Consider the following 17,946-nt stretch of genomic DNA (forward strand, 5'->3'; position numbering starts at 1 on the left):
TTCTATACAGTCAGAGGCTTTATTCTTGAAAACGAATGATCTATTAGGGAGATCTTTGTTGGCACTATCTAGGGAAAAAAGAAAAATCCACAGATGAACAGTATTTGGGATAAGAATGAGGATTCAGCTAGAAAATGTATATTTGAAAATCTAAGAAAATGCAGCAGCGTCTGGAGCCAGTGGGAAATTTCCAGAAGGACTGGGCATGCTAGTGCAGTGGGCAGGGCTCTTGCTTAGAGTGAGTCTGATTCCTACTGCCAAATAAATATGTGTGGGAGCACACATCTGTAACCCTATTACTTCAGAGATAGAGGCAGGAAGATCAGAAGTTTGGCCATCCTCGGCTACACAGCAGGTCTGAGGCTAGCCTGGGCAAATGCTCAGTGACTTACAGATGGATGTGCAGGAGGTCTGTTTGGATTGAGAAACCCACCCATTTCATTGACGGGTATTTCTCCCTGGACAGATGACACCAGGCAATGTACAGAGAAGGTGGTGTCCAAATTACAGGCCTGAGGACAGGGTCAGCGCTGTCGTGTGGGGTGCTCCCGTGAGAGCAGAGCAGGCAGCCCTTGGTGTGCTTGTTAAGGCTTGCCTCACTCTGTACTGGAATTCCCTCTTCAGAACCTCACAAAGCTCTTAGTAGCAAATGAATTACAGTCAGAAACGCTGGGATCGTTTGAAGCCATTTTTTTTTAATTCCAAACACATATTTTTATTTTTGTAAACCTGGCATTTCCCAAACAGTGCAAGTGAATTAGAAGTGACTGCAGAGACGGGAGTACACACAGACACAGTGAGGAGGGACAGCCCTCCCATCCCAAATCCTCTTGGGTAGTGTGCTTTGTGTGGATACCTCAGGAAAGCTGTGGCCGTGCGGGAGGGGGCGGGGAGAGCAGGGGAGGTGCCTGCCCTGCAACAAACCACTCAGAAAGCGTAAACTCACACTGCCAATCATACTGTGCACCTCAGGATCAAACAAAGCAAACTGAACAGAAGTGAAATCCAGACCAGCGTGCTGTGGAGAGCACCGCACCATGTGGGGGGATTTACTCAACGTTCCCCTTGGGGGCGGAAGACTCAGAAGTCCGTCTAGAAGGCTGCTTTGGCCCCATTGGCTCTGCAGCCTCCCTTCAGCCATTATCAAATACTCTCTGCCATGCATTTTACTACTCCGCGTATCAAAACCCCCATCTCTTAATATCCCATGTCCTCGAGGAACTGAGAAATGATACTCGGTTTCTGCCTTGTGTTTGCTAAAGGGATAGCTTCCCCAGTGTTTCACATATGTCAGGCAAACACTCTGTTACTAAACTGTCTATCCCTCAAATGACAATGCTCTGTAACACCTCGAAAATTCAGGAAGTTGAAATTGGGCACACCTGTCCTAGGCGTCCATCCCCCAGGCAATCAGGTGTAACATTACCTTAACCTTAGGTAAATGTGAATAACGTTCCACACCGACCAGACTGGGGCTCAACAGCATCACAGGTCACTGGGGTGCCCCACAAACATGGCTGCTGTTTGTTGACATATCTTGCTTTTGGCTTTAGCAAAGAAAGTTGGTGCGGGGGGCTTCACGCAGCCTGCCAAGCCTCTGGGCACTGGGATGCTTTCCCAAAGCACTGCTTGTGACCGCAGTGCCAGGAACACAAGGCATGCATTGGTCTCTCAGCACAAAGCCAGACACTCAGCTCCCTCTCGCTAGTGTTTCTGTGCTTCTAAACTGCTAGCCTCTTGGGGATGCTCCAGACTTTCCTGAGTCCTGTGTAAACTCAGAAGAAGGGGGTCACTTTGTTTTTTGGAGGCATTGCTTTAGTCAAGACTTTACAAGGGTCCTTTTTCATATTAAAAACAAAAAACAAAACAACACTCAGTGCAGTCCAGAGAGCTGGCTAAACCACGAAAGACACAATGAAACCACGGGAGCAGAGAAACGATCATGCCCAAGAGACTGACTACAGGGCTTCCACGGTGAATTCAGAGGCAAAAGGGTACAATGGGCTACACAGTGGGGTTTTAAAAGAATGTTCTAGAGAGAGCTAACACAGACATATCAACACACTTGCCCACTTACCCTGATAGCCTGAGGAAGGCTGGCATGAAGATGCTGAACTATTCAGTGAGAGAACTCCGAGACGGTGCTCCACCCCCTTCTCTGCCCGTGTGCCCAGCAGTCACATCCCACGCTCTCCTGCCACCTGGCTCTCAGCATTATCAGACAGGCAAAGATGCTTCCTACAATGGCTGCCAGGATTTGCTTCTGAGGCTACCATGTCATTTTCTTAAGATCTGCCTCATGGAGCTGTACTGACTTATTGACACATGGCTACTCATGGGGGCTTATCTTTCATGATGGGGCACGACCGGCCAGATTTCACCCGAGTCTGCCCTTCCTCCCTGTCCACACTTCTCAGGTGCAGCTCTGCTGGCTGGCTGGATTGTCCACGTGAGTCACCATTCTCCACTGACCCCAATGAAACCATGCCCTCTGCAGGAAGCAGGCCAGTGGGGACCGATGCATTTGGCTAAAACTGCAGCTGGCACTCTAGTGGTCTCACCACCTAAGAATATCGAATGATTTATTAAAGGAAACCATGACATAATCCACACATCATCATCACAGGACAGCTGCAAGTGGGGTTCATGAAGAATCTACACTTCACATCTATGGCGGGATGGATGGCTTACTACCCCGAGGCTGTGTTCTCTGGGGATCACCAGCATCCGGCACAGTGCCCAACCCACAGTCCAGGCTGTACATGGCTGGCAAAGCCAAGACTTCTTTCCCTATTCTTTTAACAAAACTTATGAACTGGGTGTATACTACTTTCCTGAGCTGCCCCAGTCTTGCTGTGACCCTTGTCTCCATTCTAGAGTCAGATGCAACATTTGACTTTTAGGACCAGCTTTGACATATGGCTTCTTGGGTTTCCCAAAGCTGAAGATAGCGTTCACTTGTTTGGGGGAGGGGAACACCAAAGCTCTTGGCTCAGAGTTCTTTGTATGATTTCTGGGTCTCCCTGGTTGAGGGTGTCCCTGAAGCAGTCCTTTAGAGGACAGAGTCATCTTGTCAGCAAGAACCAAAGGCAGAAAGTTTACATTCCCTGCAGGTGTGTGACCACAAAAGTCCAGCTTCCTGACACCTGGTCGGGACACTCTTGAGCCTGACTTGCCGACCAGATCCAATTGGGCTGAAGCCAGCCTGTGGGTTGTCCCCTAAAGAGACATTGTTGCTTGGCTTCGCCTACTTTCCTGTATTGTATTCTCTACTTCCTCACTGCTAGCTTCTGGGAAGACTTTCTCAATAACTTACTTGCACCCAAGTCCTTATTCCAGGTTTTGACTCTTGAGAATTCCACCTAAGACATAACATAAATCAAGTGGGGCTATCCTCTCTGGGAAGGAATCTGCAGGACTACCATTTGGGGACAGCAAGAGTGACAGAGGAAATGGAGATCCTTGAACTGAAATGGCATCACAAGGTAACACCCCACACACAGAGACACAGGTCTTTGCTGAGAGAACACAGCTTCAGTCCTGCGCTTTAAATCCTGGCGCACAGTGTCTGGGATGAGATGCTATTCTGAGGTTGACCAGTTGTCTATCCAGCGCTTGCTGACTCCAGAGGGAGGAGGGTGAAGTGCCTGCTGCATGTCTCGGAGGTGTGCAGAGCATCTGCAGTGAGGAAACCAGGCTTTTATCTCAGCTCCTGTTGGGAATCTCCCAGTGAGGTCCGTAAGAGAAAGCACTGATACTTCTTCAAGGCTCTGGCCTCGACTCCGGGCGACAACAATGGGAAATGTCTTAGGTGCTCTTGCCACATCCACGGTGCTTCTGCAGCGCTCCCAGCTTGGTGGATTCACTTCATGAGGTTTCTTTAGTTTATTTTATCTGCAGGTTTTAAACAGCAAGTTCCAAAGTACAATAAGTTCTTTCTCTTTTAAAATTTGTATGCAGGTACATGTATTTCCAAGGTTTCAGTGCTTGAGTGAATTATAGAACTATTTAATAGAAATTATAAAACATCGATACAAATATAAAGACACGATCAATATAAAAGGCTTACATTTATAAAAAATACTTTTAGGTAACAGTTTCCCCTGAGGGTTGACCACGCAATGTTGCATCCATAAATATTGCTTTGCTCTGTAGCTCTTCTTTCCCAAGCTCTGAGTTTGTTTGTAAAGGGAGGTCGTGGTGGCCCCAGTCATGTGACCTGGCTGGAGGTGGCCATCTCAGGTCGGCACCGGGCTTGACAGGATGAGGAAGAGAACAGCATCAGTGGGGCCTCCGAAAAATCTGGAGAAGATTTCTTTCTTCCAAATATGGAAGATACAAAGATCAGGGACCACAGGCTGGCAATGGGAGCATGAGGGCATCACATGACTGGTACGGTGGGTCACTGGTTTTTCTGCACCCAGTCCCAACCATCTTCATTCTCTTTCCGGTTCTTCTCAGCTTCGATGATCTCTTTGTACCTTCTGCGGAAGAAGCCCATCTGAAAGACAGTGGAAGAGCTCTGGGTTAGGACTGGCTTTGGATTCCCAGGCAGCCTAAGCTATGAGGAGGTGGGAGGGACCTAGCTCTCCCCAAGCCTGGGGAAGCCAGGAGAATGTCTTGGGTGAGACTGTTTTTAGAAAACATGCAGGCAAGCAAAGAGTTACCTGGATCCACTTTTCAAACCACATTGACTTCCTGGTCTATCTCCCAGCAAGATGTTCATTGCACCGATTTTAGAAAAAGTGTTCCCCAAACTGGGTGCTGGGAAACACTAGTTATTGGGTGTTTTTCAAAGTTTCTTTTGAGTGAAGAAAACGATAAATATGCCATGGTCAATCAAGTTTGGGAAAAGCTCCAATCTTCTAGGCATTGACCACTGATGGGGAAAGCCAGCATTTCTAGAGCTTACTGTTTTCTCTCCTGCATATGTGTTTATGTATATACGTGTTTACATGTTTGTGTATACATGTGTTACATGCATGCTTACACGTATATTGTGTAGTGTATATTTGTTTATGTGCATATGTTTATGTATATGTGTGTTTATATGTTTGTGCAAATGTGTACACATAGATATGTATATATGTGTTTATGTGTGTATGTTTATATGCATATGTGATGATGTGTATGTCCTTAGGCATATATGTGTTTGTTTATGTTAATGTATGTATGTGTTTGTTTATGTATATATGTGTTTGTTTATGTGTATGTATATATGTGTTTGTTTATGTGTATATGTGTTTATATGTATAGTGTTTATGTGTTTATGTACATGTCTCTTTATGTCTGTGTGGATTTGTATTGTGTACATATATAAGTATATAAACATGTTTATACACATTTGCTATGTATTATGTATTTATGTGTTTTGTGTGTGGAGGTCAGAGTCAGGCACGAGCTGTCCATTTTGATTTTTGAAACAAGTCTCTCAGTGGCTTGGACCACTCTGAGCAGGCCAGCCTGGCCAGTAGGCTCTGGGAATCTGACTGTCTCTACTCCCCAGCATTGGGATGACAAGCATAGGCCACCACGTCTGGTTCTATACAGGTGCTGAGGAAGGACACAGGTCCTTGTGTTTATGCGGCAAGCACTTCACCATCTAAGTTACATCCTCAGACCTTACACAAACCTCTTAATGTCCCGAGAGATGTCAGCCCCTGTGAACCCATCTGACAAACAGTGCTCTCACACAGCTAACTTTTACAAGCATCCAGGGAGTGGGGTCTCATTTCGCCTTGCTAGTCTCTAGAACTTTCTCTCCTATCTGTAGCATTCATGATACCCATGCTGGAGTCAACAGCATAGATCTCCCCTCGGCTCTGCATCCTGATTCAGGGTGGCAGTTTTCTCCGACTTTTTTCTTCTACCTCTGCCCTGAAGTTGCATTTGGTCTGTGGCTCTTCGCACTTGGTAAGATGAATATCTGGCTCATCTCACATAGCCATTACAATTGCTGCTATCCAGTGTCTAAGCAACTGTTTGCGGCCTGTGATAGTTAAAGGAATGTTCAAACTGACAGTATCTACCATCTGGGAGATGGGCCTCCGGGCATGCCTTAAGGGCAGTGATAGTGATTAAGTTGATTGGTGTGCAGAGACCTTTCTTTTTAAAAAATGTTTATTTTTATGCACATCAGTGTTTTGCCCACGTGCATGCATGTGCACCATGTGCACACAGTGCCTGAGCAGGTCAGGCCAAGAGAGGCCCGGACTTCCTGGAATGAGAGTTGTGGGTGGTCATGGGCTCCTGCAGGGCAGAGAAGCAGGTGGAGATCAGGGTCTCTCTTGTGACACCACCCCATCTTCACTGAAGGGGGCTCCACTGGCCTTGCACAGATCAGAGCTGCCTCCCCCACATTGTTACTAGACTCCAGCAGGTCCCCCAGGGCTGTGCAGTTTGAATGGCAGGGAAGGAACAGAGGCCTTCCAAGGACAACTTGCAAGAGTCTGAGAAAATCTGTTATGGTTCAGTCTGTCAACTCGATTCAACCTGCAATCACCTGAGCAGAGAGTCTCAGTGAGACACTGTCTGGGTTAGGGTGGCTTGTGAGGGTTTCTTTTCACTGTTATGGATATGGGAAGGCCCAACCCTCTGGAGGCAGAACCACTCCCTAGGCATGAAGTCCTGGACTGGATAAATGCAGAGAGCGAGCTGAGCACAAGTGTGCACACATTCCTTTCTCTCTGCATTTGACTACGGATGCTATGTGACTGACTGGTTCGGATTCCTGCAGCCCCAACTTCCCTGCAAACACAGGTCATAACCTGAAATTGGGAGCTAAAATGAGCCATTTCTCCTGAAGTTACTTTTTTTGGGGGTGGGTGGGTTCTTCTTATCAGAACAACAGAAATGAAACTAGAAAAACTCAATCGTGAAGATAAACATGGCTAGAACAAGAAAGTGTCTTTAGCCTACACTTGGGGCTGCTGATGTTGTAACGGTTCCATCGGTAACCCCAGGTGACCGTGGTACCAATCAAGGAGACTTGTGACATTCCGCTCTTGGGCCACCGTGTGTGTGTGTGTGTGTGTGTGTGTGTGTGTGTGTGTGTGTGTGTGTCTGTGTGTGTCTGTGTGTGTCTCTGTGTGGGTATGTGCACATCAGTGCAGGTGCCTGCAGAGGCCAGAAGAGGGCATCAGATACCTAGAGCTGCAGTTATAAACAGTTGGAAGCCACCCTAACTCGGTTGTTCAGAACCGAACTTGAATCCTCCGCAAGAGCAAGTGCTCTTAACCACCGAGCCACCTCCCGGCTCCAGAGCTAGGGTTCCTCTTCATTCTAAGAAGGAGACGAGATGGCTCACTTCTCGTGTCCATGCTAAGATGTGGTGAAAGGATTTGGAGCAGCTAATGCAATGATGACGCTCACATGCTCAGACCATTATGGATGTCATTCTTGTCACCAACTAAGTAAGGGTGCTGTCCTCTCCTGCAGACACCCAGAGCAAGCTCTCTTCTTCAGGCAGAAACAGGCTTGGAAGGCCCATTCTCCCCGCCAGGACCCCAGGGTCTGAGAGTTCTGACCCCAATAGTCAACCTTTGAGCATGGGAGGCTGATGAGCGATTATGTGCAGGGGAGGCTGAGTTGTCACGGGTATGTATGTCTTCCCCAAGACCATTCCTTAAAGCACAGTACATTCTTGTGGCTGGGGAAGGCTGACTATGGCAGAACAGGCTGTGCACTGTGCACCAGAGCTTAAGGTTGCCCGAGAATAGACAGAAAGGGTTGCCAGGGCCATTTCCCAACAGATGGCAGTAGAGTGACTTCTAACAAACTCAGACTCTTCAAGCAGATGAAGAGAAAGCTTCCAGAACAAAAGGAGAACCTGGGGAATGACTTAGTAGAATGGTACCTGCCTAGTAGGCACAGGGCCACAGCTGTTATTCCCAGCAATGTGTGCACACACAGATACACACACACACACACACACACACACACACACACACACACACACACACGAATGAATGGATGAATGAGTGAATATGTGAATATCATTTTGTATAGTCACCACACTGTATGGTAACTTGCGCCAACCAGTCACTATCACCCCTACTGATCCTAGCATGTAGGTTCTCTTTCATTAGCATACCTGGGTATTTGGGAGGAATTCTGAGAAGTCTTGGACTGCCAGCTAAGCCCACCCTGAGACTTCTGGGAAACGATTAATGACAAGCATATGCTGTACCCATAACGACCCCACACTTCCACCCAGCGGCGTCAGTTGCTTCCTGAATCTGAAACCCTTTCTGGAATCTTCCAAGGTTTGTGTTCCAGGAGGGCTCAGATGTTTTGTTTATAATTATCCTGCTTGCAGGAGAAACCGCCCTACGAGGAGACTTCATGACTAGCTTCAAGGTTTGCTCAGCTGGAGGCCTGGAGCAGCAAAGCACCTTCTGGTCCCGACAGTAACCCCAAGAGAACAGCTCCCAGATCCCTCCTGTGCACTAACCGATGTGTCTCCAGAAAACTGGCCAAGTGGCACCTTCTCCTCAGCTGCCCCGTTAGGTGAGTGCTGGGTGAGTCAATGAACCCAGAGGAAGAAATGAGAACCGACCCAGTTCTGAGGTACTCAGTCCTGGTCCAGTTCACTTCAGGGTGATAAGAACAGCAAGACAACTCCAGGGCGTCTGGGCTCTGAGGGTGTTTCTCTGGATGCTGGCCTTTGGTGTTTCTTGGGTAGCCATTCCGAAACTTTGGGCACGCTCTTCCATTGGCCTAGCTCTGGGCCCATGTTTATGGACCTCTTAGTTCCTTGGCTGTTTACACAGCCCGTCTCCATCTGAAGACGTCGAGGACACAGTATCAGACCAATATTTATCTCCAAATATAAACTAGCCCCACCACACGTCACTGGCACGTAGTTTTTAGCGGGGTGGTGGTTTGGGACTGTGTGTCCATGTGTGCACATGAGTGTATATTGTTTTGAAAAGTAGGGATGGGTTTTCTCAGTCTGCATTAGAGGCAAGGTGGTGAGCCTTCTGCCGTGGCTGCCAAACCTTCCATGTTCCCAGTGCTACTCCACAGATGTCCACTGCTAAGCAGTTTGGGTTGTGAGCCACAGTGATGCTCTCCAATAAAAACCAGGCTCTCTAAGAAAGTTCTAGAATACAAGGCTCCTGGAACGGTTCCAGCTGATGGAGGCCTCCGAGTAGCTCCTGTGTGTGGGGTGGCGGGGAGGGGCAGCCAAACCCTTTCTGCACCCTGTTTCTCTGTCACTTGACCAGGCAGGACTGGGTCTTCCTTGCAAAACAATGGCACTCTGTTCCAAAACGTCTAGTTTTGAAAAGGTGTGAATCAGGAAAGAAAAGAAGAGAGACAGAGGGTCCTTGGCTGGGGGCTGTGGATGAGCTCCTTCACTGAAGGGGTGGCCTGTGTGTCTGGCAAACTACAAAGAAGCAGGGGGCAGACTCAGGGAAGCTGTAGAGGGATGCAGGGAGGCATTTTTCTTCCAAAGGTCAAACGCCTGAACATATTTTCTCTTGCCCTGCTTCGCTGGTGTTAATGAGTTGAAGGTGTCTCTCAGATAAGCTAGCCCCATGCTGTTGCACCTCTGAGCAGTTCACCCTTTCCATAAAGGGGCCTCTAGGAAGAGGCACCAGGCTGGCGTGTCTTCCAACCCAGCCAGGAGCTGAAGCAACGAGAGCGGACGCTTTTGGATTTTTCTCCCTTGAAAGAGTTTCATGTTTCAAAGTCTTCCTCCTGCGCAGTGGTTTGGCAGGCTACCGTAATCCTTGCACATCAAGTTTAAATTACGGTTCCCAGTGTCCGCGGACAGCTCAACCCTGAGAAGGTTGATTAGGATCCATTTCAGCGCTCTGCTTAGCTTGGGGCCCTGCTGTGGATTTTGTGTAGGAGCCAGGTCCGTTTGCTGCCAAGCGTGAGAGAGTCTGGGCCATCAGCAGGCCCTTTAGGAAGGTTCTGGGGAGCAGTAATGGCAGGGTCTAGAGGGGGAGTCTGGGTGGGCTGAGCACAAGACAGGGAACAGGACTTAGCTCTGGAGAAGACATTTGTGGACCCTCAAGGGGTTTCTGTTTCTGATAGAAGGGAACTCCATGGGACACATGTCACAAGAGTCAGGGACCAGTGAAGGAGGCCAAGTATTGATGCTCCTCTCTGCCACTAAAGTGTCTTTCTCAGTGGGTTTCAAAACAGTTGTTTCCTTCTGCCCAGTTACTTGGGTGTGCCACCTAGAAGGAGCCTAGTGCAACTTGCTGAATGGAGCTGTTGGCTACCCAGTGAGCATCAAACACGTGGATTCACAAGCCCGTGTGGATCACAGAGGCACTGGCAGAGTCTGCTTTCTAGAGCTTTAATATCATACCAGCATTTGGGTTTAGACCACACAGTTTTGGGACGATCATTTTTGGCTCATGTGTGTAGGACACATGATATGGGATTTCCCTCTGTATGCTGTGATTACCATTGATAAATAAAGAGCTTCTTTGAACCTATAGCAGAGCTATAGGGGAACAGAGTTAGGTGGGGAAAACTAAATGGAATGCTGGGAGAAAGGAGGTGGAGTCAGAAAGAAGCCATGTAGCCCCCCCCCCCGCCAGATACCAGAACTTTAACCAGTAAGCCACATCCATGTGGCGATACATAGATTACTAGAAATGGGTTAAATTCAGATGTAAGAGTTAGCCAATAGGAAGCTAGGGCTAATGGGCCAAGCAGTGATTTAATTAATACAGTTTCTGTGTGATTATTCTGGGGCTAAATGGCTGGGAACTACCTAGTGGCCTCCCCCTACAAACACAGATGACCACAGGCAACAATGTCCAGAGGCACTCGGAAAGGGAACTCAGGCCTCTCAGAGGGTGTTCCAGTGGGTAAGAAGCTTGCTGCCAAGCCTCATGACTTAAGTTCCTTAATTTCCAGGACCCACATGAAGGAAAGAGAATTCATTCCTGTAAGTTGTTCTCTGACCAACCCCTCCTCTCAACTCCCCACAAAATAAATCTTTTACAAAAGTAAAAAACAGTAGAAGGGAATTCAATAGATGCGTCCGTACAGGAAGAGGGCCTGACCTCTGGCTTCTGTCCCTTAAGTGTTCTTAGAAATATGTCTCCTGGTCAGCTGAATGGCTGGTGCCAGCCAGCGGCTTCCCTGGAGGGGGTGGAGGGGATTACATATGGAGCATGGTAATAAAGCCCAAACTGGTGAGGTCTGACAAGGCAGATGCCGGGCTGGACTTCATCCAGCTTTCAGTGGGGTTCTCCGTACGGCGTCATCGATGCGATATTGAATTGCCACTCAATACCCATAATGCATTATTTTCAGGTTGTGGATATAGGAAACAGAGTTGACAAAATGTCTGTAGTCCAACATTGTAGGGAAGGTAGAACTTCAAAATAATCCTTCATTTCACTTGTTTTTCCAACCTTTTCTAGATTTACTACACAGTCAGTCCCCCCAAAAGACATATTCCCCCCTAAAGGCTTCCCATCCCACTTGCTTCTTTTGTGAGAAGTCAGAAGGTCTTACAGCCATGCTTGACTTGGACAACCCTCTGATATGAAGACTATACCAAGTTTTTAAAATTATAATTAATTTTATGTCACATGTGCTCCCATGTACATGCCACAGTGTACACACAAACATCAGTGTGCACACAAACATCAGTGTGCACACAAACATCAGTGTGCACACAAACATCAGTGTGCACACAAACATCAGTGTGCACACAAACATCAGTGTGCACACAAACATCAGTGTCCACACAAACATCAGAGGACAGCCGGTGGGAGCTGGGTCTCTTCTTCCTCTCTCTAGGTCCCGGGGATTGAACTCGGGCTGTCTGATTTGGCAGCAAGCACTTACTGCCTGAGCCATCTCACCAGCCATCCCTTTTATTTTTAAAATTAATTAATTTAATGTGTTCGTGTGCCTGAGTGTGTGTGCGCGTATTGCATGCGTGCCTGTGTGGAGAGTCGGGTCTAGAAAACTTTACACAAAGGTTGCCAAATTAGAGAGTAAGAGAAACCAGTCGGCAAAGATGAAGGTGGAACCCTCGGAAGAAGGCCAGCTAGAACCAGTTGGGGGCCACTGCAGAGCTGACCTGTGGCTCATTCTAATACTAAAACACACTCCCAGGTGGCCAGAATCCTGAGGTCCCTCAGTAGACAGGATTCAAGAAGTATTCATCACCTACTGTCAGGGACTCAGAGAAAGATGGTGGTCCTGGTAACAAGTCCCCAGTCAACAGCCATCAAGTGTCAACATCAACCAACTTCTACACCTCATCTCAAACAAGAGCTTGTCACATACATGAGGGGCAGGAAGGGAAGCCTGAGTAGGCTATGGAGATCAGTAAAGAGCAGCGAGCTCTGTTGAGGATCAGACAGCAGCATGCAGTTTGCCTGCATTTACTCTGATCTAAGTACCAAGAAGGCACAGAGATAACAAGAAGGCATAACCCACTATGCTCTAGCCCACCCTGGACTCTCACCACCTCATATCAGATTCGTAACCATGATGGACAATGGCAAGTTCTATGCAATGACATTTTTGATGCAGAAAAGTATGTGTGTCCTCTCCCTTCCCTTCCAAGAAGAATAAAGGAGCCATGGTGCATATACACAAGGTTGTTCCCTTTAGTTCTCCTGCGGAAACAAGGCCATGGAATACAGCTTGTGTGTGCGGCTCTTATCAGGGAACATGGTCCATCACCACACTCTCTCTTAGCAAACAGGACAAAAGCAAAGGGACACAGTGGCGGCAGGCGGGAAGAGCAGAGAGCACAGATGACGTGTCTTGGGTGGTGTGAGCTCAGTGGGGTAGCCATGAGGACTTCGTGCAGACCAGCAGGGGGAATGGGAGTGGCCATGACATCCCCTGCTCTGTGTCTGGGCCCATGTGGCTGGAGCAAGAGCGCTTTCTTCTCATTCCAAAAGCCCACATGAAGACAGATGCTTCCCCCTACCCTACAACCAGGCGTCTTCAGATTCCAAACACTGAGCCTTGTTCTCCACTCAGAGGCCAGAGGCCCTCTCAGCAGGAAGGCGCTGGAGCTGGAGACGAGGGGTTGTTAAGAGTCTATCTGGCTGTGTGGGGTAAACAAAGGACGAACTGGACGGTTAAAAGGGAGGAAATGTCTGCTGTTGGCAAATACACAGGAAAATGCACACTCTGCAAAACCTGCGGTGGGAGGGGGGATCAGGGTAGTTTACAACGTGAACTACATCCCTCCATGACTCCGTTCCTAGGGTTTCACTCTGAGGACACAGTGAAGGATTTGTGCAACTTTCTGACTCTAAGGTCACCCACTGTGGTATTGTTATAAGATATGCACAACCAGGAACAACCCTGATTCTAGACTAGGGGGCTGTGGACTCCAGAGTTAGCGCTGTCGTGATGCGACCGGAAACGGCTCTGAACACAGGGAGAGGTTTGCAGTACTGCTCCCAGGGAACAACAGCTGCCAGACAGCACAGGATATCTGGCATGTGCGGGCATGTAAGACGAGCATGATATGCACCGTATGTTTCCTTCCATGTCCACATATTCTTCCAAGTAAAGTACCATTAAGTTTAAAGCAATGGAGCCGACCATTAATCTGAGAAAAGTATGCCAAACACACAGTTTTCCTGGAGTTTCTAGACTGTTTACATACTCTAAATTGTATTTATTATACGTATATTTTTCCAGATTGAGAGCTGAACCCACAGGGGCGGAGAAGATGTCTCAGTTGGTACGGTGCCTCCTGGCGAGTATAAAGGTCTGAGTTCTGATATTCAGAACCCGTGTGAAAAAGCAAGGCATAGTGGCAATGGTTTACAGTCCCAGGGCTGGGTAGGAGACACAGGCAGACTCCTACTGCTTACTGGCCAGCCATCTTAGCCTAACCTGGTGAGCTCCAGGCCAGTGTCTCAAAAAGCGAGGGTGCTGGGGGGCTGGAGAGATGGCTCAGAGGTTGAGAGCATTAGCAGCTCTCCCAGAGGTTCTGAGTTCAATTCCCAGCAGCCACATGGTGGCTCACAGCTCTGGTACCCTCTTCTGGAGCGCAGACAGAACACTGTATACATAATAAATAAATCTTTAAAGAGAAAACCAAAGAAATAAACAGCCAACAACAAACAACGGTACAACTGGTAAGATGATGGGGTGGGGGCAGAGGTGCCTACCACCAAGCCTGGCAGAGATCCATCCTGTAACATACCAACATACCACGGCAGAAGAGGAGAATTGATGCCTGAAAGTCATCCTTCTAAACACACATGTAGGCCATGACATATGTGTACAGACATGCATGCGAGTCTGTGAGCGTGCACACACAGGGACTGAACCCACGGCTTTCTATTTAAATACCTGAACATATATTGAGTATCTGTCTGGATAACTTAACTAATAAATTGTCCACGAACAAGCTGAGCCCATGAGAAAGCCTGGCTCACATCTACGCATGCGGAGAAACACAAGACCAAGCTCGTCACACTTAGGTCCAAGATGTAACTCCTGGATGCCACATAACATTTTTTTCTTTGTTAAGGTTATTATGTTTGATCAATACATACATATTGTTTTTTAATCCCAAATAATTATTTGGATTTTAAACATCCATGCACAATACTCTCAGAAACTGTTTCTGTAATAGGCATTTTAAAACTGCTTTGCTGAAGAGCACCGTTTACTCTGTGCCCAGAAGGTAACCCAAAGCAGGATGAAAGCCTGCCGTCTTTGTCTTCGCTTTGTACTTTCTCTCCCCTGGGCCAGGCTCTACTTGGCTCTTAATGAGAGTCCACCTAAAAACCCACAGTACCTAAGACCTCTCCTTCCCTTTCCGGGCCAACATCACAGATAACACTGTCTCCAGCTGCAATCATCTTGAAATCTAGGGAAAGCCTGGCTGGCAACCTATCACCCATGGTGAGGTCACTTCCCAGGCAGGAGCAAACACCTTCTAGGGACCAGATTGGTCTCCTGAAGTAGTGACGGCAGTAACGGTTTGGGATGGTTTTAATTTTCTGAGGATAGATAAAGTGAGGTGATTGGAGTCTCCTCCAAAGTGGTCCAAGAGGAGGCAAGATTCCATCCTCTGCCTGAAGAGGGCGCTGATTCCCTCTGTACCGGTGCGGTGAGGGGAAACCTCTTCCCAGGTTCCCTGGCCCTGGGGAGGCCCGCGACCTGGTGTCCTGGGTGGGACATTTGCAGGCACCCGTGGTCGCCAGACTCACCTTCCACAGCAGCACGGCCAGCAGCAGGAAGATGAGGAATCCCACCAGCAAACTGATGGCGATGATCCACCCCACAACGTAGCCGCGGGGCTCCAGATTGTGCAGGGCCTCGAAGACCACCTAGAAGGCAACACAGACGTGACACTGTGAGGACAAGGTCTGTGTCCTGGAAAGGCTATAAAGAGAGCAGCCCTGATTCCAAATATCACAAGCTGAACAAAAGTATAGTAAAAAACGTCAGGCCATGTTACATCCCGAGACAAGGTGACACTCTTCCACCTCGTATGCTGATTCTGAGATAAAGAAGATGGGGAGGGGGTGTTTCTCCAGCAGGGAGTACTTCTGAGGGTTCAACTCAATGTGCCACTTAGTATGGAATCATCTTCTCAAGACCATCTTCCTGCTAGATTGTAGACCATATAAGGGCTAAGCCACTGACTTGGGTCTCACAGCTGTGCCTAAGCTGTTAAAGAAGTTCATTCCAGATGTGCTGGCATTTCTAACCTGCATCATGTGTGGTTGGAGGCCTCATCTCATCGGAGCACACTTGTTTTTTTATTTATAGGTGTGTGTGCATCTGTGTGTGTATGTATAGCATATGCATGCAGGTGCCCGCAGAGGCTAGGAGAGAGTGTCAGAACCCCTGCAATTGGAGTTATAAGAGGTTGTGAGCTGCCTCATGTGGGTCCTGGGTATTTAACTGGGGTTCTCTTTAAGAACAGCAAGTGTAGCCGGGTGGCGGCGCACATCTTTAATCCCAGCACTCAGGAGGCAGAGGCAGGCGGATCTCTGTGAGTTCAAGGACAGGCTCCAAAGCTACAGAGAAATGCTGTCTTGAAAAACTGAAAGAAAGAAAATTAACAAGTTCTTTTAACTGCTGAGCTATCTCTCCAGGCCCTGAGGCAGAGCCCTTAACTTTGAAGAGGTTCATTGGTGTCTAGAGCTGACCTAAGTCAGCGCTCAAGAGCCAAGTGTGCTTCTCCTCCCAACTCAAGACACCTGTGATGACATTTTGTCAGATTGCAGTGGGAATATTACACCACAGAAATGGCAAGCAAGACAGGGTTCTTCTGGCCTCCGGCAGGAGAGTGGGGTGTTTTCCCTGCAGTAGCTCACGCCGACCATCCTCTCTGGCTAACTTCTAGTCCCTGCGGCTTTACAGAAATCAAGTGCCACTTGCGCCCTCTTCTTCCAAAGAGAAAGCCACCTGATCATCTTTAGTTCCTCGTGTTTACTTCTGGAGCAAGGAGTGGCTGGGTGATATGTGCTGGAGTAAGGGTGGGTGTGGACATTTATCCACACGACAGTCAGGTTCGTTGGTTTCACATGTAGAACCTGAACCCAGAACTTGTCTTAAGGGAAATTCAGTAGAGAAGAAATGCTCTTTCCAGTGTGGGAACAAGCTAGAGAAAGGTGCCTAGAAAACCCAGCAGGCACTTTGGGGATGGGGGCCTCAGGCAAAGTCCTTGACTTCTCTGAGCTTGGAGCTTTGCACCTGCGAGTCAGGAGCGCTTCAGTCCCTCCCTAGAGGTTCAGGCAAAAGTCAGCCAAACCTTCTGGCAGACAAGGATCCTGAGCCAGACTCAGTAGGGGGTTAGTTGTAAGGTCCGGGACTCTGAACTGTGTCCTCTTGGCAAAGCCATGCTGGAGGTCTGGTTTTGTGGATACAGAGACGAGAGTAGCCACTACAATTTAGTCTGGCGGATTTTGTAAGAATGTCCTGTCACGTCCCGGGAATGTGTACTCGGTGTCTTTTCTCAGTGGTGCTGGTCCTCTTGGACGTGACCTCTAAGCCTTGGCAGATCAGTCTCTTCTATCCCGACTGCAATAAACTCTGTGAGTGATCTGAGCGCCTTGCAGTGTGCTAAGAAGCCACATCATAGATTACAAACAAATGAAAAAAAAATGAATGAGCAAAGAAGGGAAGAAAAATCATATACGTGGAGAACACTGACCATAGCCCACAACGTACAGGGCACACCATGGAGACACACTGAGTACAGCCCACAATGTACAGGGCACACCATGGAGACACACTGAGCACAGCACACAATGTACAGGGCACACCATGGAGACACACTGAGTACAGCCCACAATGTACAGGGCACACCATGGAGACACACTGAGTACAGCCCACAATGTACAGGGCACACCATGGAGACACACTGACCACAGCCCAGAACTCTACCACTCAGGAGCCAGTGGCCCAGACCAAGCCTCTCTAAGACACCTCTCCTTTCCCCTTTTCCATCCTGATATTGCCCTAGTTCAGGCCCCACCATCACAGGCATGGCGCCAGGCTCCTTCCAGCGGTTCCCCCCCCCCCCCGCCACTGAATTTGTTCTCTAAGAACATAGGTCCTGACAAGTCACTCCTGTCACCTCACTCTATCGATGGCTCCTCTTCACTCTGAGTGTCTAATTCAGGACACCGAGTCACAACAGTCTGGTTCCCTTCCTTCCCAGGCCCTCCCAGGTCACGGATTCGCAACCCAGCTAGCTAGTCTCATCCTCCCTGAGGTCCCCGACTCTTTGTTTTTACACCTTGGAATGTCCTTCCACCCTGGTTGTGTGACAGGTTCTGTAATTGCCTGTCTTAAATACGTTCACACCATTCGACCTGCCAATCCTGCCCTTAAAAACATGATCAAAGGCAGGAAATATAAACTCCAGACAAAAAGCTCTTCTCAGAGATGTTGGGCTGGTGAGACGCCCCAGGGGTAAAGAGACTTGCTGCCAGACATGACAACCTCAGTGTGGTTCCTGGGGTT

The 17,946-nt window shown here is 48.3% G+C and overlaps 1 protein-coding gene across 1 annotated transcript in view; it reads right to left on the bottom strand.

Moving 5' to 3' along the window:
* Positions 1-675: 675 nt before the first annotated feature.
* Itga9 (integrin subunit alpha 9) overlaps positions 676-17,946 on the bottom strand; it is a 306,676-nt gene continuing 289,405 nt past the window's right edge. The window contains exons 27-28 of the mRNA XM_048423214.3: positions 15,177-15,296; positions 676-4,501 (exon numbers count right to left, since the gene is read on the bottom strand). Coding sequence (XP_048279171.2) covers positions 4,403-4,501; positions 15,177-15,296 — 219 coding nt within the window. The 3' untranslated portion in view covers positions 676-4,402. The remainder of the gene's footprint in view (positions 4,502-15,176; positions 15,297-17,946) is intronic.

The sequence above is a fragment of the Myodes glareolus genome, chromosome 4 (assembly GCF_982192425.1).
Source record: "Myodes glareolus chromosome 4, mMyoGla1.1, whole genome shotgun sequence".
Lineage (NCBI taxonomy): Eukaryota > Metazoa > Chordata > Mammalia > Rodentia > Cricetidae > Myodes > Myodes glareolus.